This window comes from Pantherophis guttatus, chromosome 2 (assembly GCF_059756535.1).
Source record: "Pantherophis guttatus breed Tessera chromosome 2, ASM5975653v1, whole genome shotgun sequence".
Taxonomy (NCBI): domain Eukaryota; kingdom Metazoa; phylum Chordata; class Lepidosauria; order Squamata; family Colubridae; genus Pantherophis; species Pantherophis guttatus.
This window is the reverse complement of record NC_142064.1, coordinates 267,000,607-267,028,153: the sequence shown is the minus strand read 5'-3', so window position 1 is coordinate 267,028,153 and position 27,547 is coordinate 267,000,607. Positions and strand designations below refer to the sequence as shown.

General features: G+C 43.2%; 1 protein-coding gene and 1 pseudogene across 2 annotated transcripts; both read left to right on the top strand.

The window, feature by feature from the left end:
* Positions 1–1,222: 1,222 nt before the first annotated feature.
* On the top strand, positions 1,223–27,547 carry LOC148115799 (uncharacterized; annotated as a pseudogene). Its single transcript, XR_015731749.1, has 2 exons — positions 1,223–1,310; positions 22,229–27,547. The product of XR_015731749.1 is annotated as an uncharacterized LOC148115799 (transcript).
* LOC148115800 (uncharacterized) lies at positions 1,305–9,699 on the top strand. Its single transcript, XM_087884403.1, has one exon. It carries the CDS (start codon positions 1,654–1,656, stop codon positions 3,016–3,018), a length of 1,365 nt encoding a protein of 454 aa, XP_087740529.1. The 5' UTR covers positions 1,305–1,653; the 3' UTR covers positions 3,019–9,699.

Below are 27,547 nucleotides of genomic sequence, written 5' to 3'. Positions count from 1 at the left end.
ACGGTCCGGGGTACCCCTCAACCCCATTTCGTCACACAACCCACCACTGGTCACCATGTATTTTACCAAAGGAAAGCCAAAATGGAGGAGCCACGTGTGAAAACTAACACCTTATGATTCAATATCTCATAGAGCCACCTTTAGCAGCAATAACTTCAAGGAATTGTTTTCTGTATGACCAAAAACAGTCTCTTGCATTGTTGCAGAGGAATTTTGGCCCACTCTTCTTTACAACATTGTTTCAGTTCATTGAGGTTTGTGGGCATTTGTTTATGCCCACCTCTCGAGAGGTCCCACCACAGCATTTCAATTGGGGTGAGGTCTGGACTTGCTATTGCAAACCTTGAGATGGGATTTCTTCTTTGCTCTACCAGCGTAAGACTAGTGTAAAGCTAGCGCTGATAGAGCAAAGAAGACATCTGATCTCTTGTTTCAATGACAATCCTTTCCTCCCCAGCCAGTGTAAATGACGACAAAATCTTCTTAGATCTCTTCACCAGCATAAAACTATTGCCGGTGTAGATAAGAAGAAATCGTAGTAGTTTATGCTAACTGGAAAGAAAAGGATTACAATGGAAGCAAAAAAGGCATGATTTCTTCTTAGCCCCGCTAGCACTAGCTTTACATTAGTCTTGTGCTGGTAGAGCAAAGAAGAAATCTCATCTCTTTTGCTTCCATGGCAATCCTTTCCTCCTTAGCCAGCGTAAATCACTAACGATTTATACTGGCTGGAGTGAAAGGATTGCCATGGAAAGAAAAGAGTTTATATTTCTTCTTGATTATGCCACGTGGCCCAGCTGACTTCCTGAGCTCGTCAGAAATTTAGTAAGTGAATGGTGATGGGGGAGTGGGGTTGGGGAGAATGCATAGTATATTGCAAAGCAGGCCAACATACTGTGCTCTGGGGGATTGTGAGGACTGACTGGGCAAGATGGAAGGGAAATAGATGGGTGGGTATGCTGCAGCATCTCTGCAGTGAAGGAGTCAAGGACTCCCGGGGTGGGAGGTGCTGCAATAATTCAACTTTGGAGCAGATTCGTATGTAGCATTTGGGGGAGTGTTGTAACTTCAGAAATTCGTTGAATGGCCTGTCGTACCTAAAGGATTACCTGTACTTCTTTTTCCACATCTTCTGCAACCCTTTCATAAACAATAAAACTTACACTTTCTTTTGAATCTTACAGACAAAGATGATGCTAACATAAGCACACTGGACAACTGAGAATAACAAGCAACATTGAAAAGCAAAGCAAATTGAAGCAGAAATAAAAATATGTTCTATTTCCTTCAGAAAGCTGCTACTTCAGCAGGTAAGAGACAGAAAAGAGAAAATCATGAAGAGATTTGCAGCTGGAAAAAGTAGATTATATAGAATTTAAGAATACTTTACTTGAAAAGGTCAAAGGAGATCATTTTTCCGTTCAGAAAAAGAGGGAAATATCTGGAAGCCAGTGGGGAAGAAAATGTCAATTGGATAGTCACATATGGAGCCAGTAATGCAGGCACCAACAAAATAAGGAATCACACATTTTTTTGACCTCCTCAAGAATGTCAGTGATGGAAAAGCTCCATAGATGTGTCTATTGTGGGAAAAGTAAAGAGTTCAAATCACAAGAGGATCTACACTGAACAAAAGCCATATAAATACTCTGAATGTGGCAAAACTTTAGTCAGAATAGCTCCCTTGCAATTCACAGAAGGATCCTCATAGTAGAGATGCCCTACAACTGCTCCCAATGTGGTAAATGCTTTTGCAAGCATGGCAACTTTGTGGTACATCAGAGGACTCACACCAGGGAGAAACCATATGAGTGTCCAGATTGTGGGAAACGTTTCACAGCAAATTCCCACTTGATAAGACACCAGAGGACTCACACAGGGGAGAAGCCCTTTGAATGTCCTGAGTGTGGGAAAAGTTTCAATCATAAATCCAGCCTGGTGAACCACCAGAGGACTCACACAGGGGAGAAACCCTTTGAATGTCCTGATTGTGGGAAAGGTTTCAGTGACAATTCCAGCCTGGTGAAACACCAGAGGACTCACACAGGGGAGAAGCCCTTTGAATGTCCTGATTGCGGGAAAAGTTTCAGTGAGAATTCCAGCCTAGTGAAACACCAGAGGACTCACACAGGAGAGAAACCCTTTGAATGTTCTGATTGTGGGAAAAGTTTCAGTTGGAATTCCAGCCTGGTGAACCATCAGAGGACTCACACAGGGGAGAAACCCTTTGAATGTCCTGATTGTGGGAAAAACTTCAGTCTCAGTTCCTCTCTGGTGAAACACCAAAAGACTCACACAGGAGACAAACCACACAAGTGTGCAGATTGTGGGAAAGGTTTCAGTTACCGTTCTGACCTGGTGATCCACCAGAGGACTCACACAGGAGAGAAACCCTTTGAATGTCCAGATTGTGGGAAAAATTTCAGTCACAACTGCCATCTGGTGATCCACCAGAGGACTCACACAGGAGAGAAACCATATGAGTGTCCAGATTGTGGGAAAAGTTTTAGTTACAATTCCAGCCTGGTGAAACACCAGAGAATTCACACAGGAGTGAAACCCTTTGAATGTCCTGAGTGTGGGAAATGTTTCATTCAGAATGCCAGCCTGGTGATACACCAGAGGACTCACACAGGAGAGAAACCCTTTGAATGTCCTGAGTGTGGGAAAGGTTTCAGTCACAATTCCAGCCTGGTGATACACCAGAGGACTCACACAGGAGAGAAACCCTTCGAATGTCCTGATTGTGGGAAAGGTTTTAGTGTCAATTCCAGCCTGCTGATACACCAGAGAACTCACACAGGAGAAAAACCTTTTGAATGTCCTGAATGTGGGAAAAACTTCAGTCTCAATTCCAGTCTGGTGAAACATCAAAAGACACACACAGGAGAGAAACCACGCAAGTGTCCAGATTGTGGGAAATGTTTCAGTTACCGTTCTTCCTTGATGAACCACCAGAGGACTCACACAGGAGAGAAACCATATGAGTGTCCAGACCAGCAGAGTCAAACAATTTGATTGAGGGCCACATCAGGATTGTGGTTGATCTTGTGGGTGAGCATGGTGGGGTGATGTCACATGGCCAGCTCGACATCTCTTGTGTCGTGGGGCGCCTGTGGTGGCCTAGGCAGGTCTGGGGGGATCCATTGTCTCCAGCAGAGGAAGGCGAGACAATGCTAAGCACCAAAAACCTTGTTCTCCTCATCCCTCTCAGGCCACGCAAAGGACCCCTGGCAGCAGTACAGGCTGCCCAGAGTCCTAAGAGCATAAGCGCCCAGTCTGGCCCTCAAGCTCCCGTTGCACAGCCCAGCCCTGCTTCCCCCAGTGGGTGCCCGGCTGTGCTTACCTCCTCCTCAAGGCTGCTGCTATGCTCGCTGTCCTTGGGCACGTTGCTCATGGTGTATGCAGGAGGGCAAAGTGTGTGTGTCAGAGGGAGGGCCACTCCTTCTCCATGCGAGGAGCCCCAACCAGGAGAGTCAGGAGGAGGGGACAAGGGGATAGCGAAAGGGCAGAAGGGCAGCTGGTGACCAAGTGCTAAGGTAGGACTTTCCTCAGAATCTGACTCCCTCTTATTATAATCCTTCCTTCCTTCCTTCCTTCCTTCCTTCCTTCCTTCCTTCCTTCCTTCCTTCCTTCCTTCCTCCCTCCCTCCCTCCCTCCCTCCCTCCCTCCCTCCCTCCCTCCCTCCCTCCCTTCCTTCCTTCCTTCCTTCCTTCCTTCCTTCCTTCCTTCCTTCCTTCCTTTTGTGGCCAAAGACTGGAAAACAAACCAGGCTCAGTTTATCCCGTGCTTGCATCTAGTGGGAGAGTCCACAGACAACAGCAAAACTTGTCACCGCATACAAAAACAAACTAAAAAGAAAATCTAGGGAAGATCTCATCAAACAGCTAGATGAAGCAGAAAGCAAACTCCAGAAAATGCCTGGAGATACTGTAGCAAAAGAAAATTGGATGGTGTGGAGACATAAATTAAATATTCTAGATCAAGAAGAGCTAGCCCAAAAAATAAAAAGAACAAAACAGCACTATTTTGAGAACGCAAATAAATCGGGCAGGTGGCTGGCCTATAAATTAAAAAAGGAAAATGAAAAAGGGACAATCCAGATATTAGAAGACGCTGAGGGAAATCTCTTAAATAAAGAAGAAGATAAACTAGAAAGAGCGAGAGAGTACTATGAATCCCTATACAAAGAAGAGGAGACCTCGGAGGAAAAAATAGATCAATACTTGGCAAAGGCGGAGCTCCCGCAAATAACGGAGGAAGAGAAGGAGATGCTAAACGCTAAGATAACAACTGAAGAGTTTAAAAAAGCCCTTTCCAAACTCAAAAACAACAAATCACCTGGCCCAGACGGATTCCCAGGAGAAATATACAAAAAATTGGAAGAAATTCTACAACCCAAATTAATGGAAATTTTCAATGAGGTTTTGATGGGCTCAAAAATTCCTGACTGGTGGAGGGAAGCTCATGTTACACTGCTGCCGAAAGAAGGTGCCGACCCAAAAAAAATTCAAAATTATAGACCGATCTCACTTCTAAACACTGACTACAAACTATTTATGTGTATAATGGCAGAAAGAACCAAAAAAATATTAAATAATTGGATTCATAAAGACCAAAATGGATTTCTCCCGGGACGACAAATTAGGGACAATTTGAGAATTGTACTAGATACTCTAGAATACTACGAAGAACACCCAGAAAAGCAGTTGGCCTTAGTTTTTTTGGATGCCCAAAAGGCATTCGACAATCTAAACTGGAATTTTATGACCAAGCAAATTAAAGTAATGGGATTCGGGCAAAACTTCGAAAAAATGATAAAAACTATCTATGATAATCAGAGGGCGAGCATTCTAGTAAATGGAGACAGGACAAGAATTTTTCAAATTAAGAAAGGTGTAAGGCAAGGCTGCCCTCTGTCACCGCTATTATTCATTTTGGCCCTGGAAGTTTTGCTACGAAACATTAGAAACAACGAGGAAATCAAAGGCCTAAGAATTAGAAAAGAGACCTATAAAACGCAAGCCTTTGCGGATGACGTGGCGCTAATATTAGAGGATCCATTAATATCTGGACAAAAAGTATTAGAGGAATTGGGTAAATATGGTGAGGTGGCAGGCTTTAAATTGAACAAATCTAAAACCAAAATACTTACTAAGAATGTAACTGAGATGGAGAAGAAAGAGATAGAAGAAACTTTGGGCCTACAAGTTGTCCCAAAAATAAAATATTTAGGAATTTGGTTAACTAAAAGGTGCTCATCTCTAAAAGAAGATAATTATACTCCATTAATTAATAAATTAAAACAAGATCTGGATAGATGGAAAAAGATCAAATTATCACTTATAGGCAAAATTGCGGCAATTAAGATGAACATCCTCCCCAAGATCTGATTTTTATATCAAAATTTACCAGTAATTTTAAAGAATTTTTTTTTTTCAGAATTAAACAAGACCGTTAGGGAATTTGTTTGGGAGGGAAAAAAATCAAGGATCTCACTTAAAATTCTACAGGAAAAAAGGAATGTGGGAGGATTTGGACTCCCAAATTGGGAAATGTATTACAGAGCAGCAAAGTTGATATGGATAAAGGATTGGATCACCTTGGAGAATAAGAGGATCTTAGTGTTAGAAGGACATGACCTACAGAAAGGGTGGCATGCATATCTATGGGACAAAGACAATAAAAAGAAAACCTATTTCCACAGGCATAAAATCAGAGACTCCCTAATACAAACGTGGGTGGGAATTAGGCAGAGATACTATTCAAAAGTCCCAAACTGGCTTTCCACGGTAGAGGCAATGATTTACCCCAACAGGTGGGGAATGGAGAAATTGTGTAGATACAAAGACATTGTCGATGGAGGGGGAAATATTAAATCAAATGAAGCCCTGAGAGACCAAGGTATAACCTTAGATTGGTGGACTTATCTGCAAATAAAATCAAGATACCAGAAAGATAAAGATGAGTATGGCCTAGAATTAGGATATAATGGATTAGACAAAATTTTGATGGGACCAGGGAAAAAAACGTTGGCCAAGCTGTATAATTATATATTAGATGAAGACAGAGATGAGGATATAATTAGAAACCAATTGAGAGCATGGGAGAGAAATATTGGACACAGTGTGAATTTTAATGAATGGGAAGAAGCCTGGAATAAAAATTACAAATTAACTAAAGCAGCCACATATAAGGAAAATCACTACAAAATGCTTCATAGGTGGCATTTAGCACCTGCAAGACTAGCAAAGATGTTCCCCAATGCGCAGCCAAATTGTTGGAAATGTGGCCATGGTCATGGCACCTTCTTTCATACGTGGTGGACATGCCCCGAAGCAAAAAGGTACTGGAGCAAAATTCGGAGATGGTTGAAAGACATACTTAAAGAAGAAATTGATTTGAATCCAGAAATATTTCTCCTGGGAATGGTAAAGAAAGGGTATGGAAAGGAAAAGGTCCACCTCCTAATACACATAACTACAGCTGCCAGACTAGCATACGCTCAATACTGGAAAAAGAAAGACCTACCACCAGATGACCTTATAATTAACAAAATATTAGAGTGTGCAGAGATAAGTAAATTAACTCACGAGATAAATGACGATGAAAATTCCGATTATGATACTGTGTGGGGAAGATGGTACGAATGGATAAATGATAGAATTAAGGAAGGAACAAAAGGTGCAGAAATTAATTAGAAATGTATAGTACAAAGGATACCAGACACTTATTCATGTATATATGTATACACACTGCGAATCCGATGTTAAACAGAATTGTTACTATATTTTATTTGTGTAAAAAAAAACCCAATAAAATTGTATTTAAAAAAAAAAAAAAAAGAAACCATATGAGTGTCTAGACCAGCAGAGTCAAACAATTTGATTGAGGGCCACATCAGGATTGTGGTTGATCTTGTGGGTGAGCATGGTGGGGTGATGTCACATGGCCAGCTCGACATCTCTTGTGTCGTGGGGCGCCTGTGGTGGCCTAGGCAGGTCTGGGGGGATCCATTGTCTCCAGCAGAGGAAGGCGAGACAATGCTAAGCACCAAAAACCTTGTTCTCCTCATCCCTCTCAGGCCACGCAAAGGACCCCTGGCAGCAGTACAGGCTGCCCAGAGTCCTAAGAGCATAAGCGCCCAGTCTGGCCCTAAAGCTCCCGTTGCACAGCCCAGCCCTGCTTCCCCCAGTGGGTGCCCGGCTGTGCTTACCTCCTCCTCAAGGCTGCTGCTATGCTCGCTGTCCTTGGGCACGTTGCTCATGGTGTATGCAGGAGGGCAAAGTGTGTGTGTCAGAGGGAGGGCCACTCCTTCTCCATGCGAGGAGCCCCAACCAGGAGAGTCAGGAGGAGGGGACAAGGGGATAGCGAAAGGGCAGAAGGGCAGCTGGTGACCAAGTGCTAAGGTAGGACTTTCCTCAGAATCTGACTCCCTCTTATTATAATCCTTCCTTCCTTCCTTCCTTCCTTCCTTCCTTCCTTCCTTCCTTCCTTCCTTCCTTCCTTCCTTCCTTCCTTCCTTCCTTCCTTCCTTCCTTCCTTTTGTGGCCAAAGACTGAAAATAAACCAGGCTCAGTTTATCCTGTGTTTGCATCTAGTGGGAGAGTCCACAGACAACAGCAAAACTTGTCAAAATGTTGGTTGTGATAGTTGATCAGAACTCCTCTGTTTTTTATGTACTGTAAGGTCCCAAAATGTACTTGAGTCACCAGAATGCCAAAAAGAGAGACTCAAGACGAGGCTTGCAAAAAGAGGCAGATTTTATTTATGGCCAAAAACGAAATACTGGGTGGGACTATATCCAGAACATACAGATACAATGCATGTGAGGAGATAGCCACACCTTGGGGAAGGTAAGGCGTCCTTTTTATACCCTCAGAGACATCAGCTTAGTACCCAATTCTGGCCTCCTAGTTCAGGTTTGTGTATTCCTTGTTGCCCTGCAAAGGAATAGAAGTTTCCCAATTAGCGTTATCTCTTCTTTGAGCATTCCTTTGTTCTCTCAATTGGCCATTTGGCTCCTGGTTCTGCATCATCCAAGGAATAAATTGATCTGTATAATCAAAGGTGTAAGTTAGGGCTGAAGTGTAAAATTATCCCTCGGATGATGTCTGCAGTTCCAACTGAGATAAGTACCATGCTCTTAGATGGCATAAGAAAAACAGGAAGAAGATTGATATGGGTTCATGTCAAATGGCAGGAACATATGTTTGACAAATACCAGATACCTTACAGAGGCCTAATAACAGCATATGTTTGTTACAGGAGATACAAATATAAAGGCATATAATATATGTGATACAAATACAAAGGCATATTTGTGTTACAGATATAAAGGTACAATATATGTGTGTTGTACAAATACAAAAGGCCATATGTGTATTACAGGAACCTAATGGTTACAGAACAACAAGTTTCTACTAATTCTAGTATACCAGTATATCCAGTGGTGGGATTCAAGTAATTTAACAACCGGTTCTCTGCCCTAATGATTTCTGAAGCAATGATGGGGGAGGGGTCAGTATGGGAAGCCTTTGTTGGGAGCCTCTTGGCAGCTTAAAAAAAGAAAGGAAAGGAAAGCGGGAAGGGAGGGAGGGAGGAGTGAGTGGCAACTTTATTAGTAATCCAAGTTAACATTGGTATTCTTGAATTGTGAGCTCGCAGGAAAGTATCCCCTCCTTGTGTGTTGCAAACAGCCATTTCCAGTGGGGAAAACAGGACAAAGCCAAGTGGGGAGAATATTTTCCCTTGTTATGTTTCCAGTCTGAATTAGACCATGGGAGGCTCCCTACAGGACAGCCCTTTTAAGGATTATGTATTAATAGAAAAGCAACTAATTTATCTCTGTTCCTAAACGCTAAGGCTGCTGTACTGAAGGGAAACAGTAATAAGGATATAATAAATAATACTAGAATATGATATACTCAGTGGTGGGATTCAGCCAGTTCGCACCACTTCAGGAGAACCGGTTGTTAACTTTCTGAGCAGCCCTCCATCAGAAAAAACAGTAAGAACTTGCGACAATGGAAAGGGAGAAAACCGTGGGCGAACAGGAAAGGAGGAAGTCATTAAACAAGTAAGCCGAGGATCTTTAGGCAAATGATATGCAATACAACCCCCATAGTTAAAGCACACTTTAGAGATAAGTTATTCTGAAAATAAAAGTGAAAATCAGCTTTTGAGATAGGAAGAACAATATTCATTAACTCGGTCCCATTTCTACGACAAGCTCGAGTGCGCCCCAAGGTTATAATTTCAGCAACGGCTTGGATAAATGGTAAAACGTTTTGGGATGGTGTATGGGATAAATAAAGCCATTCAATACAATATATTTTTTGTGCCAATACTCCCGTAGGCAGCTTACTAGTAGGGAATATCAAAAGAGCTAACTGACAATCTTTATGAGGAATACGATCCACAAACTGAGTACTCAAGATGTCATTAAGTTGCTCGACTGTAGCAAGTGCTGCAGGTGGAATTATAATGAGGTCTCCAGGCTGTTTTCCTTTGGTCAATAAGTCTATGGACTAAGTAAATGTGTAGGCAGGGAAAAATATGGGTAGACCCAATTGAGGGTGCCCAGCAATTGTTGCAAATTAACCAAGGAAATAACTTTGGGTAAGCTCAAGCGAGGAAAAGCCGGAGCAGAATAAGATTGCAACATTTTATGTCCTAAATAAAAATAAGGAGAGTGCAGCTGTATTTTTTCCAGGGCAATTTACAATCCATAGACACATAAATCATTTTGTATTTTGGAAAGCCAGTTAGATTGTATTTTTGGGTCTCCAATTAATATGTCATCCATAAAATGATATATCAAAACCAATGGATGATGTTTGCAAAAAGGGGCTAATGCCGCAGCAACATGAAGTTGACATAATGTGGGACTATTCAACATGGCCCCCGCGGAGAGGGCACGCAATCTGGGAGTCCTGGATACGCAGCTGTCCTTGGAGGAACATCTGACGGCTGTAGCCAGGGGGACCTTCTGTCAGGTTCGCCTGATTCGCCAGTTGCGGCCCTTTCTTGATCGGGATTCCCTGTGCACAGTCACTCATGCCCTTGTCACCTCTCGCCTGGACTACTGCAACGCTCTCTACATGGGGCTCCCCTTGAAGAGCACCCGGAGGCTCCAACTGGTCCAGAATGCGGCCGCGCGGGTAGTCATGGTAGCCACATGGCGCTCCCATACAACACCTCTCCTGCGTGAGCTGCACTGGCTCCCAGTGGTCTTCCGGGTGCGCTTCAAGATGTTGGTTATTTTAAGCTCAAGCGAGGAAAAGCCGGAGCAGAATAAGATTGCAACATTTTATGTCCTAAATCAGTGGTTCTCAACCTTCCTAATGCCGCGACCCTTTAATACAGTTCCTCATGTTGCGGTGACCCCCAACCATAAAATTCCTAAAACCATTAAAAATATGTGTTTTCTGATGGTTTTAGGCGACCCCTGTTAAAGGGTCATTCGACCCCCAAAGGGGTCATGACCCACAGGTTGAGAACCACTGTCCTAAATAAAAATAAGGAGAGTGAAGCTGTATTTTTTCCAGGGCAATTTGCAATCCATAGACACATAAATCATTTTGTATTTCGGAAAGCCATTTAGAATGTATTTTTGGGGCTCCAATTAATATGTTGTCCATATAATGATATACCAAAACCAATGAATGACGTTTGTGAAAAGGGGCTAATGCCGCAGCAACATGAAGTTGACATAATGTGGGACTATTCAACATTCCCTGTGGTAAAACTATCCAGTGATAACGTTTATTAGGTTTTGAATGATTCACCGCAGGCACTGTAAATGCAAACTTTTCCTGATTAGGGGGGCATAGAGGAATGGAAAAGAAACAATCCTTTAAATCAATTACCATCACTTCATGGTCTTGGGGAATCAAATTAGGATTGGGCGTTCCGCACTGCAAGGGGCCCATAGGTTGAATACAGGCATTAACGGCACGGAGATCATACAAAAAAACGCCACTTGCCACTTTTCTTTTTTATCACAAACACAGGGGCTAGTGAACGGGACAACATGACCAGCAAGCAGCTGATCTTTTACCAACTGGTGGAGAGCCGTCAATTTGTTGTGTGACATGGGCCATTGATCAATCCACACCGGCTCTTTAACCGGCCAAGTCAACGGGAGGGCAGTAGTCTCAGTCCTCCAAAGTGAGGGTGGCCCCCAATTTACTGAGTAGGTTGCGCTCCCAAAGGCTGACATGAATATGTAATATAAAGGGGCGGACCTGAATGATCAAATCTGAATTAGGCAAGTGAGTTGAAAGAAATTGTGCACTTTGACAACCCCACACACCCCAGACACTTGGGCAGGGCTCAGTTGGCCAGGTGGCAGGCCACTGCTTGGCAGAGATCACTGAAACATCTGCTCCATTGTCCAAAATTCCCTCAAAGGGTTTACCCTGCAACACAATGATCTGACGGGGCCGTTGGGATGTTATCGGGGTAGTGATGGCAGCTATGATGGAAGTGGCCAGGTTAGTGGAACCGAAGCCACCTTCCCCTCTCTCCTTTTGCTCTCCCCCTGCTGGGACAAAATAAGGCAAAAGCAGGAGTTGAGCAGGGCTAGAATAAATGGGCAAAATTTGGGGCAAATTGGTCCACTATTGAATATAAATAATCCCGGTGTAGTCCGAATCTATCACTCCAGGAATGACAAAAATACCATTTTTACCCATGCTTGACTGCAGAAGGACAAGCCCTACATAATTTTTTGTTAGGAGCAATTTCAACCAGACTTGGTACACAGATGACTTATTCTCTGGAAAAAAATACTGTGGGAGTAAGACACCCCTAACACCCCTTGGAGTGTGTGCGCGTGTCTGTGTCTGTGTGTTCCAGCATAACTCTGGAACGCCTCAAGCAATTTTAACCCAACTTAATACACAGATGTCTTACTCTCTGGAAAAAAATACCGTGGGGGTAAGTCACTCCTAACACCCCTCAGGGTGTGGGTGTGTGGGTGTGTTCCAGCATAACTCTGGAATGCCTGGGCTGCTGAAATGAAAAGGAATGAATTATATCTATATGTCAAATCACAGTACTTTTGACAGTGATAGTGTGCATTTTGTATTCAAGTTCTGTTAAGATTCAGCCTGTTGTATCTTAAAATGGCTTCTAATGTACATCACAATGGAGTTGCCATGGTAACAGCTTCACAGTACTCCACAAGGGGGCTCCCTCTGGTAAGGGAAATTGATTCTTAAATAAACAAACAAACAAAAAATAACCCCCTAGGCCCTCAGCTTCAAGCAAACAGGGCAAGTTGTCCGGGGAGGTGCCTACTAATACATATAATCCCCTGTAGAACTTTTCCCAGGCTGTTGCCAGGGCAATTAGGTCTCTAATTCTCACCACAGTGAGTGATGGCTTTTCACATCTAATACAGGATTGGGATAAATAAATACCCTGCCAACGTCAGGTTATCAGCTAGTTTACTATGAAGGCTACTCCATTTCTTCTGAGGGATTCTTGCCTGCTGTAGTATACCTGATGGTCATCTGAATTAAATTCACCCATTCCTGTCCATTATAGTTCGCTGATTCCTAAGATGTCGATGTTCAGTCTTGTCATCTCTTGTTTGACCACGTCCAGCTTGCCTTGATTCATGGATTTTACATTCCAGGTTCCTATGGAGAATACATCTTTACAGCATCAGACTTTCCTTTCACCACCAGATACATCCACAGCTGAACATCCTTTCGGCTTTGGCCCAGTTGCTTTACTCTTTCTGGTGCTACTAGTACTCGCCCTCTGCTGTTCCCCAGTAGCATATTGGACACCTTCCGACCTGAGGGGCTCATCTTCCAGCGTCATATCTTTTTGCCTTTTGGTCCTCTCCATGGGGTTTTCATGGCAGAGATACTGGAGTGGGTTGCCATTTCCTTCTCCAGTGGATCACGTTTTATCAGAGCTCTCGGCTATGACCTGTCCGTCTTGGGTTAACAGCGTGTTGTCTGGGCACAATTTTAAGTAAAGATACAACAATAACCAGAATCATACTAGTAATCTTAAACATATCAATATTAATCACAGACTAATAATACAATTAGTTTATCCATCTTGCAAAATTTTCAATACAAATTTTTATTATCTTTTAAAAATCTGTTCAGTTTCTAACCTGTTTCTGTCAGTTAACCATTGGTAAAATAAATCCCATGTTAAAAATATTCTGTTTCTTCCTTTTCTTTTATCTTAAGTGTCAGGCTATCTATCTTAGCACATTCTAATATTCTTTTTATTACACTTTCATTTGTTGGGACCTCATCATTTTTCCATTATTCTGCAAACACTATACTTGCTGCTTTTACTACATGCAAAATTAAGTATGTATTCCCTTTATTATACTGTTCTGGTAATATACCCAGCAGGAATATTTCTGGTTTCAAAACTATATGTTGCTTTATTATTTTTTTCCTAACCAAGTATGTATTTGAATCCAATATTTTTTTTGCCTTTGGACATGTCCACCACATATGATAATACTGTATGAACATGGTATCTGATTACACTTCCAACATTTAGCTGATAAATTTTCAAACATCTTTGCTAACCTCTCTGGTGGTAAATGCCACCTATAAAATATTTTGTATGAGTTTTCCTTATAGGCCGTTGACATTCTAGAAAGTTAGCACCCACCCTTCTCCTCGAAGAATGAAATTTTAAAAAGGCAGAATATTATATTTTCCCTAAAGGAGAAACATGTTTCTAAAGACATAAACTCGGGGCCTCAGCCCCCTGCCCTCCCAGCAGTTATTTTGGTGCCAAGCCAACCTATCTACAAGACCAAAGACTGGGCCAGCTTATCTACAAAACAAAAGACCTTCACCTCCAGGGTGATAGTAGTAGCCATCACACAAGATCCAAACCAGGCCATTAAGCCATAATAGGAATTTCCCAACACCCTTTCAAAACACAACCCTATTCATTACATCATCACCCAGCAAGATTCAACCAAGCCTGGGACACAGACAGCCTACAAAGTTAGCTAAGACCCCCCACACCCAGGGAGTCTGATACATTTCTTTCACTGGAACAGGAAGCAAGTTCAAATCCCAAGAGAGGGTATAAATCTCTCTCTCTCACACCCATGTGCTCAATTGCCCAGGACCTCAAACCATGTGGTCCTGTCCACCATTAAACCACCTTTCCAAACAGCATCCATGTTTTCAGTGTTTTTCTCCCACTTGGAACTGAACCCAGATGGACATTTCTTCCAACAACATTGTTAGTTTATTTCTATCCCACAATATCTGCCATTTATCTAATTCTATTGAATAACCGAAGTTTTTAGCTCATCTTATCATTGTTTCTTTCACTTGCTCTTCTTCCATTTTAATATTCAGTAAGTAGCTATACATTTTTAAAATTGATTTTTCCCCTGTTCCTAGTAATAGCTGGTTTAGTTCTGCTGGCTCTTTATAGAAACCATACATTCTTGCATCTTTCTCATATCTTGATTGTATTTGCACATGTGGCCATCATGCTAAATCAATCCCTTGATTAGTCAGTTGTTGTTTAGATTTAAGTTCCCCTTTATAATTAAAATGTCCTTATACCTTACAATTTTTTCCATGTTAATCACATTCGAATGTATCAGTGCCTCCATCGTGGAGAGCCAGACTGGTATTTTCATATAAGATCTTTCCTTAATTTCCCCTCATACTAACAGTAGTGCATTTCTAACAAGGTGGTATTTTTTGTATATTGATTATGGAATTCCCACATGTGGAGTTTCAGCCTTCTATCTTGGTGAACTCCAGATCAGTGGTGAAATCCAATTTTTTTTACTACCAGTTCTGTGGGTGTGGCTTGGTGGGTGTGGCTTGGTGGGTGTGGCAGGGAAACAATACTGCAAAATCTCCATTCCCACCCTACTCCAGGGGAAGGATACTGCAAAATGCTTGCTGTTTTGAACTCTTGCTGTTCAATCTTGCAAGATCCGGCCATGGATGGTGTGCATGTGTTTTTAATGTTTTTAAAATGCTTTTATAATGTTTTTTTTTTAAATTTATGTCACTGTTTGTATTATTTCTGTTGTAAGCTGCCCAGAGTCCCTTGGGAGTTGGGCGGCATAGAAATATGATTAATTAAATTAAATTAAATTAAAATCTCCATTCCCACCCCACTCTGGGGCCAGCCGGAAGTGGTATTTGCCGGTTCTCCAAAATACTCAAAATTTCCGCTACGGGTTCTCCAGAAACTGTCAGAACCTGCTGAATTTCCCAGCCAATGTACAATTAGTTCTCAAGATATAACTGTCACGGGGCCTACCAATTACACCTTGCAAAGGCCGTTAAGCGAGACTGCTTTGCTTAATTTCCCCCCACTCTCTCTGATGCAGCCGTTAAATGAAGGTGCAAGTTGTTAAGTGGGACACTGGCTACCTCAGGGTTGGGGGAAGGTCTTAGAGGCCTAGCGCAGGCCCAGGCTTTCCTTCCAAAGGCCTCCCATTACCCATCTCTTTGGCCTCTCCTTCCTAAAACAGGGTCCCTGTAGTCCTTAGGTCTAAGTCCGACCCACCACGCATCATAGCCTTCTCCTCTGGGTCGTTTAAAAAATCTCTGAACCTTATGTTGGGGAAGGAGGGTAGGACTGCATGACTGTGTCATGGAAGCAGCCATTATTTGCAGTTGCCTGTTATTCATCCCTGGGCCATGTGGTGGAATTGTGGAAGTGGCTGCCATTTTGCCAGGACTGCCTCAGGGACAAAGTGGCGGATGCTTCTGAGACATTGTTATGTGGGAGAGGGAGAAACTGCACCCTAACCCTGCAGACCGCATTAATGAATTGTGGGTGCACTGAAAATGGCGGCTGCCTCCCTCTGTGATGGGTGAAGGGCTTATGGGTAGTAGTCCCAAGGAAAAAAGCAATGTAAAATTTCCCATGTAAAGGCTGTTCTACCTTGCAGGTCAGCCTGATGGAGAAGAGCTGTAGGAATATTGAGTTGAGGAGAAAAGGGATTGTGGCTTTGATCATAAGATCTCCAGGCTTATTAGCAACTCCTGCTGTGAACTCCTTTTCTTGGAGGTGCCTTTGATGGCTGCTGGGCAATAGGAGCACCATATTGCTGACGTATTTGTTGCATCCGCCTTGGTGGTGGCAATGTAAGAAAAAAATGTACAGTGGAAAATGTTTCATTTTTAAAAAAATGCATTGTGTAAGAAGAATAATTTTGACAAGGAAAAAATGGGTAGTGTCGGTATTGTTATTAGGGTAAGGCGAGATGCTTACTTGCCTCAAATTGCTAGATGGGCAGCAAATAAGTTTATTAATAAATAAATTTAATAATAAAAAGGTAACTGTTGCTCAGTTCTAAGGTCTCCACACATATAGTAGGTTTTTAAAGCACTCCAATTGTCAACCTACTTGTACTCTGTCTCTTGTGCATTCTGCATCTCTAAATACCAATCTGTCTTCCTCAGCTTCCCTTCCCTCTTCAGTGTAAATATGAATTTTCAATCGTACATCAGTCCGTCCACTCTGTGGCTGTGATGATGTGAAAGTAGTGCCTAAATTTAGGATAACTTAGAATAGGCAGTACATGGAGGTAGCGCTTAGTTAATGACCCCTGGTGGCACTGAATGAGGAGGATTTATAACCAGTCCTCAAAGTTCCAACCAACCATCCCAGAATCCCCTGAACACCTGATTGCAATCCAACATATGGCAATCCGTTCATACGACAAAACAACTAGACACAAGGACAGTATTTCCCCCATGCCATCACTCTGCTAAACAATTCATTCCCACAACACTCTCTTATGCCCTCGGATGTCAAATCACATAGAAGGTCTGTATTACTATTATCCTTCTCATCTTTCCTATTATCTATTCCCTTAACATCTTATGACTAGAACTTTATTGTTTTTATGTTATGATTTATGTTGATTGCTTATTTAGTACCCTAATATGAGCCAGCAGTGTGCGGCGGCAGCCAAAAAAGCTAATACAATCCTTGGTGGTATATACAGAGGCATAGAATCAAAATCACATGAAGTATTAGTACCGCTTTATAAAGCCTAATTAAGGCCACATCTGCAATACTGCATCCAGTTTTGGTCACCACATTACAAAAAAGATGTTGGGACTTTGGAAAAAGTGCAAAGAGGAGCAAAGAGGAGCAACTAAGATGATTAAAGGCCTGGAGACTAAAACATGTGAGTGAAGAATGGTTGCAGGATTTGGGTTTGGCTAGTCTAGAGAAAAGAAGGACTGGGGGTGGGATATCTGCCCTCTGCTCTGCCCTCACTCCATATTGCATATCTACCTGCCTAGCCATGTGCAGGTGGTACCACAGCAGACGCTGGTGGACACTCCTACAGCCGACAGCAATCACTCCGGCTCTGCCATGCTTGCAGAACAATAGCCACTTATCTACTTGCCAGCCTGTTTGCCAATTGCCCTCGGTCGGACTTGTGACTTCCTGAGACTTACTTGTTGACTTTGCTTATTAGAAGCCAGCAGGGAGTTGCAGTGAAGTCCTTGCTTAATGACAGCAGCAAGGACTATTGAAATTGCCTAAGTCATGTGATACAGCTAGTCCTCAATTTACGACCACAACTGAGTCCAACATTTCTGTTGCTATGTGACTTTGCCTTTGAGAAGGGTACAAAGTTGCTTTAAATCTGGGCTGTAAAATGCTGTTCTGGCCGCTGAATTCTGCAGAAGGAAGCAGGGTTGGTTGGGAGATCATTTTACAATCATTTTGGTGAAACTTTCCAAGAAGCTGAACGGGTTAAAAGCAGAAAGTTCAGCAGCTAGAGTAGATCCAGAAATGTAGAGTCCTCTTACTGAATTCCGTTTCCTGTAGCTCCTTTGGAGAAAACTTTGAGTTTGGTGTTGCCGTTCTTGAATTTTGCTGGGCGAATCTCAACAGTTCGGAAAGAGTAAGTTAAATTTGAAACTTTCAGAAAAAGATCAGATCAGAGAATAAGAAATCCAGGAAGGGGGAGTGGGGGGGGGAGTTAAAGGGAAATTATCCTCGAGTAAATAATTTCTTTTTTTAAAAAAAACTGCACCTATTTAACGCTCTCCTGGTAAAGGAGAGGATACAACAGTTGGTCCTTGCGGAGCTCTCTCTTCCTATAGAAAATTGAGCCTCCATGTTCAAGCAGAGCACACAGCTCCGCAATCCAGGTGCGGGGAAAGGCATAAAAGGAGGGCGCGGAGGCGTCACGGGCGGGGGGGACAAAATGACAAAAAGAGCATCGGGGCTATTGAGTTGCAAGCGGCGTCTCTTCCTTCGATGAATCGTGACTCTATTCTCATGTTCACCAAAGCCTCGGATTAACAGAATAACAGGAGTTGGAAGAGACCTTGGAGGTCATCTGGTCATTTAGCCGGAGCAGGGGGTTGGACTAGATAGCCTCCAAGGTCCCTTCCAACTCTGTTACTCTTAGTCCAACCCCCTGCTCATACAGGAGAGCCTGTGTAATTTCCGATGGATGGCAATCCAGTCTCTCCTTGAAAGCTTCCAGTGATGAAGCTCCCACAACTTCTGAAGGGAAACTGTCCAGATGACCTCCAGGGTCCCTTCCAACTCTGTTACTGTTACTGAGTGGTCAGTGGGGCACTTGAGTTTACTTCTGCATCCCCCTTTTTCTGGTGACTCATAGATTCCCTACCCAGTTGATTCAATTTCATTCAAACACGGCAGTTGTTAAGTGAATGCTACAATCATTAAGCAAACCCATTGTTCACTAGGGATAGAAGCATGGGTTTCTGGCAAAAATGTAAGTCATGGTCATATGACTGCAGGATGCTATGAAAGGCCACAACTGCAGGCTGGTTGCCAAGCATCCAAAATGTCCTGTGACCCTGGGTTGAGTCCCCCCCCGCCCCCCAGTCCTCAGAAGTTCAAATCTGGGTGATAAGTTGTTTTTTGAATGGTTGCTAAATGGCTGGTCGTAAGACGAGGACTATCTGTAAGTCACAGGCTTGGTGTTGTCGCAGTTCTGTGTCTACCATCTGCACAGCTATAGAATATCAATATTGTCAATAGCAGTAATTGCAAAAGGGATCTTGGAATCCTAGTGGACAATCACTTCAATGTGAGCCAGCAGTTGTGTGGCAGCTGTTAATAGAGCCAAGGCAGTGGTGGGCTGCAGTAACAGAGGGATAGATTCAAGATCACGTGAAGTATTAGTATCACTTTATAAAACCTTACTAAGATCACATTTGCAATATTGCATCCAGTTTTAGTCACCGTGATATAAAAAAGATTTTGAGACATCGTGCACAGAAAAGAGCAAGAAAGATATAGGGGACCGGAGGCTAAAATATCCGATGAGCGGGTGCAGGAACTGGGTATGTGTAATTTAATGCAGAGAACGGCTAAGGGTGACATGATAGCAGTCTTTCAATAGTTGAGGGGCTGACGCAGAAAAGGGGGTCGACCTATTCCCCAAAGTGCCTGAAAGTAGGACAAAAAGTAACAGAGGGAGAATTATTAAAAAAGAAATCCAACCTAGAATTAAGAAGAAATTGTCAGTGAGAACAATTAATCAGTGGAACAAATTGCCTCTCAACCTGTGGTTGTTCCATCAGTGGAGGCTTTTAAGAGGAGACTGGAGAGCCATTTGACTGGAATGATATAGGTTCTCCTGCTTGGAGAGTTGGTCCCTTCCAACTCTTACTCTGTAATTCTGTAAGAACTTCATGAACATTTAGGGCTCAGCATGTAGCTCATCTTCAGACGCTTAAGTAGCTTCACAATTCGCTCTTTTACTTGGCTCGGTTGCAAAGATAGGTTGCTGGGAGTCTAAAACAACTTGATAGCATATAATCAGTGACAACATCTTGCAAACGCCTTAGGCAGAGACGGGACAAGCGTGTTTTCTCGCCTCCTGTCGGGAGATGGCGGTCACTTCTGCGCCTACAAAGCCGTCAATACAGTAGCTGCATCTGTGGTTGATCCTTAAAGGAGTTAAAACCATCAAGTACTGTATTGCTAGAAAGGAATGAGGAAGAAGAGAAGCCCAGAGGAACTTCTTGTACCGGATCCCTCATGGGTGGAAGGTGGCTTGCAGAGCGGCTTTTGTGCTCTTCTAAAAGTTGAAGCATCAGCTGGAAGGTGAGTTGAGGGCAAGTTGGAGGAGAGGCCAGAAGCCAGTTGGGCTATTTGGTTTGGATGCTGCCAACCGATGCACATTTATGATGGTCATAACATCCCACCATCATGATCCCCATTTTTGACCTTTCCAGCTTGTTTCTCATAGGCAAAGTTAGTGAGGATGGCAAGAAATTGCAAGTGACAGTCATGTGAAACTGCCTTTAACAACCCACAGTGGTTTGCTTAACAACTCCAGAGGAACAGATGTAAGTTGGCAGTTATGTGACATCATGCTTTATGATCGGGCTGCTTAGTGACACAGATCCCAGTCCCAAATGTGAGGACTCCTGGAAAGGGGATGTCACCAGAGGAATTGTGGACAGGAGGACAGTATTTCCTTATTTGGAGCTGAGGACTTCCATCGGTATAACTGGTGTTTCAAATTTTGCAGAGGCTTTAGGCATCATTTCATCAGTTAAAGCCCCCACATCTCTAAATTTAGCTCAGAAGGTTTAATTGTAACCATTTTGGGACATTTTTCAGGCTGAAAACATGGATTTTTCACATATATACATTTGTAGGTGTAAATGTAATTCTCTCTGCAGTTGGATGATCTATCCCCAGTGCTTCTAAATATTCAGTCATGTGAAAAACAATGTACACCCTCTTTGAATTGTATAGTTTTATGTATCAGGACATACTAAAAATCATCTGGTCTGTACACTTAAAAGTAGGTAAATACAACTTCAGATGAACAACAACACATGACATATTACCTCACGTAACCATCAGTTTCACTTACCTTTGCTATCGGTTCATGCACACTCACCACTTCTGTGCATGCACAGAGCATATTTGATGATGTCCGGGCAGGTGGGCGGAGCCTCCCGCCACCGCTACTACTGGCTCAGGCGAACCAGGCCGAACCGATAGCAACCCACCACTGGTCACCATGTATTTTACCAGAGGAAAGCCAAAATGGAGGAGCCACGTGTGAAAACTAACACCCTATGATTCAATATCTTATAGAGCCACCTTTATCAGCAATAACTTCAAGGAATTGTTTTCTGTATGACCAAAAACAGTCTCTTGCATTTTTGCGGAGGAATTTTGGCCCACTCTTCTTTACAACATTGTTTCAGTTCATTGAGGTTTGTGGGCATTTGTTTATGCCCACCTCTCGAGAGGTCCCACCACAGGATTTCAATTGGGGTGAAGTCTGGACTTTGCTATTGCAAACCTTGATTCTTTTCTTTTTAAGCCATTGTGTTGTAGATTTGCTGTTGAGCTTGGGATCATTGGCATGGAAACAAAAGAGATGGGATTTCTTCTTTGCTCTACCAGCGTAAGACTAGTGTAAAGCTAGCACTGATAGAGCAAAGAATATATCTGATCTCTTGTTTCCATGACAATTCTTTCCTCCCCAGCCAGAGTAAACCACGACAATATCTTCTTAGATCTCTTCACCAGCATAAAACTAGTGCTGGTGTAGCTAAGAAGAAATCATAGTAGTTTATGCTGACTGGAAAGAAAAGGATTGCAACGGAAGCAAAATAGGCATGATTTCTTCTTAGCCCTGCTAGCATTAGCTTTACATTAGTGTTGTGCTGGTAGAGCAAAGAAGAAATCTCATCTCTTTTGCTTCCATGGCAATCCTTTCCTCCTCAGCCAGGGTAAATCTCTAACGATTTATGCTGGCTGGAGTGAAAGGATTGCCATGGAAAGAAAAGAGTTTATATTTCTTCTTCTTGATTATGCCACGTGGCCCAGCTGACTTCCTGAGCTCGTCAGAAATTTTGTAAGTGAATGGTGATGGGGGAGTGGGGTTGGGGAGGAATGCATAGTATATTGCAAAGCAGGCCAACATACTGGGGTCTGGGATTGTGAGGACTGACTGGGCAAGATGGAAGGGAAATAGGTGGGTGGGTATGCTGCAGTATGCTGCAGTGAAGGAGTCAAGGACCTTGGGGTGGGAGGCGCTGCAAAAATTCAACTTTGGAGCAGATTCGTATTTAGCATTTGGGGGAGTGTTGTAACTTCAAGCAGTCGTTGAATGGCCTGTCGTACCTAAAGGATTACCTGTACTTCTTTTTTTCACATCTTCTGCAACCCTTTCATAAACAATAAAACTTACACTTTCTTTTGAATCTTACAGACAAAGATGATGCCAACATAAGCACACTGGACAATTGAGAATAACAAGCAACACTGAAAAGCAAAGCAAATTGAAGCAGAAATAAAAATATGTTCTATTTCCTTCAGAAAGCTGCAGAATTCATCTACTTCATCAGCAGGTAAGAGACAGAAAAGAGAAAATCATGAAGAGATTTGAAGCTGGAAAAAGTAGATTATATAGAATTTAAGAATACGTTACTCGCAATGGTCGAAGGAGATCATTTTTCCGTTCAGAAAAAGAGGGAAATATCTGGAAGCCAGTGGGGAAGAAAATGTCAATTGCATAGTCACATATGGCAGCCAGTAATGCAGCCACCAACAAAATAAGGAGCCACACATATTTTTCACCTCCTCAAGAATGTCAGTGATGGAAAAGCTCCATAGATGTGCCTATTGTGGGAAAAGTAAAGAGTTCAAATCACAAGAGGATCTACACTGAACAAAAGCCATATAAATACTCTGAATGTGGCAAAACTTTAGTCAGAATAGCTCCCTTGCAACTCATAGAAGGATCCTCATAGTAGAGATGCCCGACAACTGCTCCCAATGTAGTAAATGCTTTTGCAAGCATGGCAACTTTGTGATACATCAGAGGACTCACACAAGGGAGAAACCATATGAGTGTCCAGATTGTGGGAAAAGTTTCACAGCAAATTCCCACCTGGTGATACACCAGAGGACTCACACAGAAGGGAAACCCTTTGAATATCCTAAAAAATCTTTTCAATGTCCTGAAAAACCTTTTCAATGTCCACATTGTGGGAAAAGTTTCAGTCTCAATTCCAGCCTGGAGAACCACCAAAGGACTCACACAGGAAAGAAACCGTTCGAGTGTCCAGATTGTGGGAAACATTTCCATTATCATTGTCACCTGGTAAACCACCAGAGAATTCACACAGGGGACAAACCTTTTGAATGTCCTCACTGTGGGAAAAACTTCAGTCTCAATTCCAGTCTGCTGAAACATCAAAAGATTCACACAGGAGACAAACCACACAAGTGTCCAGATTATGGGAACAGTTTCAGTTACCGTTCTAACCTGGTGAACCACCAGAGGACTCATACAGGAAAGAAACCATATGAGTGTCCAGATTGTGGGAAAAATTTCAGTTACCGTTCTAACCTGGTGAACCACCACAGGACTCACACAGGAGAGAAACCCTTTGAATGTCCTGAGTGTGGGAAAAGTTTCAGTCAAAATTCCAGCCTGGTGAGCCACCAGAGGACTCATACAGGAGAGAAACCCTTTGAATGTCCTGATTGTGGGAAAGGTTTCAGTAAAAATTCCAACCTGGTGAGCCACCAGAGGACTCACACAGGAGAGAAACCTTTTGAATGTCCTGATTGTGGGAAAGGTTTCAGTGACAATTCAAGCCTGGTGAAACACCAAAAGACTCACACAGGAGAGAAACCCTTTGAATGTCCTGATTGTGGGAAAAACTTCAGTCTCAATTCCAGTCTGGTGAAACACCAGAGGACTCACACAGGAGAGAAACCCTTTGAATGTCCTGAGTGTGGGAAAAACTTCAGTCTCAATTCCAGTCTGGTGATACACCAGAGGACTCACACAGGAGAGAAACCCTTTGAATGTCCTGAGTGTGGGAAAAGTTTCAGTGAGAATTCCAGTCTGGTGAAACACCAGAGGACTCACACAGGAGAGAAACCCTTTGAATGTCCTGAGTGTGGGAAATGTTTCAGTCAGAATTCCAGCCTGGTGAAACACCAGAGGACTCACACAGGAGAGAAACCCTTTGAATGTCCTGAGTGTGGGAAAAACTTCAGTCTCAATTCCAGTCTGGTGATACACCAGAGGACTCACACAGGGGAGAAACCCTTTGAATGTCCTGATTGTGGGAAAGGTTTCAGTGACAATTCCAGCCTGGTGAAACACCAGAGGACTCACACAGGGGAGAAGCCCTTTGAATGTCCTGATTGTGGGAAAAGTTTCAGTGAGAATTCCAGCCTGGTGAAACACCAGAGGACTCACACAGGGGAGAAGCCCTTTGAATGTCCTGATTGTGGGAAAAGTTTCAGTGAGAATTCCAGCCTGGTGAAACACCAGAGGACTCACACAGGGGAGAAACCCTTTGAATGTCCTGATTGTGGGAAAAACTTCATCTCAATTCCTCTCTGGTGAAACACCAAAAGACTCACACAGGAGAGAAACCCTTTGAATGTTCTGATTGTGGGAAAAGTTTCAGTCGGAATTCCAGCCTGGTGAACCACCAGAGGAATCACACAGGGGAGAAACCCTTTGAATGTCCTGATTGTGGGAAAAACTTCAGTCTCAATTCCTCTCTGGTGAAACACCGAAAGACTCACACAGGAGACAAACCACACAAGTGTGCAGATTGTGGGAAAAGTTTCAGTTACCGTTCTGACCTGGTGATCCACCAGAGGACTCACACAGGAGAGAAACCATATGAGTGTCCTGATTGTGGGAAAAGTTTCAGTCTCAATTCCAGCCTGGTGAAACACCAGAGAACTCACACAGGGGAGAAACCCTTTGAATGTCCTGATTGTGGGAAAGGTTTCAGTGTCAATTCCAGCCTGGTGATACACCAGAGGACTCACTCAGGAGAGAAACCCTTTGAATGTCCTGATTGTGGGAAAGGTTTCAGTGTCAATTCCCACCTGGTGATACACCGGAGGACTCACACAGGAGAGAAACCCTTTTAATGTCTTGATTGTGGGAAAAGTTTCAGTGTCAATTCCTATCTGGTGATATACCAGAGGACTCACACAGAAGAAAACCATACGAGTGTCTGGATTGTGGGAAAGATTTCAGTTTTTCGTCTAATCTTTACACACAGGAGAGAAAACTTTCCAATGTCCATCTTGTGAACAGTGCTTTAGGCGTAAATCATCTCTGATTGCTCACAAGAAAATGCACATGAGGCAAATATTGAACAGTTTAGAGAAAGCTTGAAATTCATTTCTGATCTGCCATTCGGAGAATAGATCAGAAATTGATTATTTAAATTCTGGCCTGATCCTTTTTAGTCAAGAGATCTCAGGATTAGACCTGTAGGTGGGGAGAGAAAAATGGAAAGTATTAGTTTGATAAAGGCTAACTACCTTTTTCCGATTATCAGCAGTACTTTCTGGATGTTTGCATTTGCAGAAGTCGTGGAATTTCTGCAAACAGGCCTTTGGGTGGTGTTTTTTGTATTTTGATTATGGAATTCCGATATGTGGAGTTTCAGCCTTCTATGTTGGTGAACTCCAGATTTTGAACCTCACAATTTCCCAGCCAGCATACAAGTAATCCTCGAGATACAACTGTGATGAGAACTAACTATTATGGATTCATTTAGCAATGGCGACAGTGCTTTGGTTAACTAACCCCATCCCATGCTGTCTGTTATGCAGCTATTAAATGAATGTGCAAATTGCTAAATAGGACACTGGCTACCTCATTGTTCGGGAAAACTCTCGGAGGCTTAGCCCAGGCCCAGGCTTGTCCGCTTCCTCCTAGGCATCCCTAGGCCTCCTCCACCCTCCCACACCCATCCCAAGACACCTATTGCTCTGGTTCCCAACCTTGGTTCCCCCAAGCCAACCCTTAGACCTCGTCAACCCCCACCGCCCAAGACACCTATTACTCTGGTTCCAAATCCTTGGTTCCCCCAAGGCATCCCTAGACCTCTTCCACCTCCACCCCCCAAGACACCTATTGCTTTGGTTCCCAACCTTTGGTTCCCCCAAGGCATCCCTAGGCCTCCTCCACCCCCACCACCAAGACCATCTATTGGTCTGGTTCCCAACCCTTGGTTCCCCCAAGGCATCCCTAGGCCTCCTCCACCCCACCCCCAAGACACCTATTGGTCTGGTTCCCAACCCTTGGTTCCCCCAAGGCATTGCTAGGCCTCTTCCACCTCCACCCCCCAAGACACTATTGCTTTTGTTCCCAACCTTTGGTTCCCCCAAGGCATCCGTAGGCCTCCTCCACCCCACCCCCAAGACACCTTTTGTTCTGGTTCCCACCCTTGGTTCCCCCAAGGCATCCCTAGGCCTCCTCCACCCTCACCCCAAGTCACCTATTGCTCTGGTTCCCAACCCTTGGTTCCCCCAATGTAGGGGTGAAATGCTACCGATTTGCTCCAGTTCGGGGGAAGCCCCCCCTCCACAAGTCTTCCCACAGAGTAACCCCCTAGGCCTTTTCCCACTTCCACTGGCTCCGTGCAGCTTAGGCCATTCTGTCATGGTGCCTTCCAATTACGATTACATCTTGCAGCAGCTGTTTAACGAGAGTGCTTTACTTAATTGCAGACTTAGTCTTTCCTTCCAAAGACCGCCCGTAACCCATCTCTTAGGTCTCCCCAGGACTTTCCTTCCCTCACAGAGCCTCTCCAGGCCTCTCCTTCCTAAAACTGGGTCCCGGTAGTCCTTAGGTCGAATTCCAACCCTACCAGGCCTCATACCGTCCTCCTCTTTATCTTTTGAAGACATCTGAACCTTATATTGGGGAAGGAGGGTAGGACAGAAATCTCTCAGCTGTATGACTATTTCATGGAAGCAGCCGTTATTTTCACTGTGCCTGGGATTCATCGCTGGGCCCTGAGGTGGATTTGTGAAAGTGGCTGCCATTTTGCCACAACTGCCTCAGAGCCAACATGGCGGCCGCTTCTGGGTCATTGTCATGCAGGAGTAATGTAGATAAAAGAAATAATGTGAATAAAAAAAGGAATCATACAGAGTCAGATATATGGGCTCTGGAGGACCCTCTATTCACATTATTATAAGGGGAAGAAGTGCTTAGATACATGAACTCTGAGAGAACCTCTCTATTCTCATTATTATAAGAGAGGAAAGCGCTTGTTGGAAATTACATTAACAAACAGTTAAACCTCATTAAGTGGTAATATATCTTCTGAGACCTAGATGTCACGAAAGGACCGCCATATGGAAAACATCTGAGTGACCTCACTGAATGACACAAAGACCTATATGTTACAAAGAGTTACTTAATCCAATAAATTTACCCAAGGACAGTAGTAACTCTCCCATTAACAACTACAAGCACTTAAGAAAAGTTGTGTGGCTAAGATAATTTTATAAACTAAAATTAATGGTTTAAGTAATTAGATGAACACATTATCCAATGTATGTAACCATATAGGGAAAATCGGATGTATGATCTCATGTTAACCATATATGGAAAATGTATGATCTCACTGAATCCTTTGTCTTAAAAATGTATAAAACCAGTTGTATCAGGGTTCTTCTCTCGTTCAAAGCTTCAGGTAAAAACTGGCTCTGAACCTTGCGCAATAAAACTGTCTGGCTGACCTAGGAA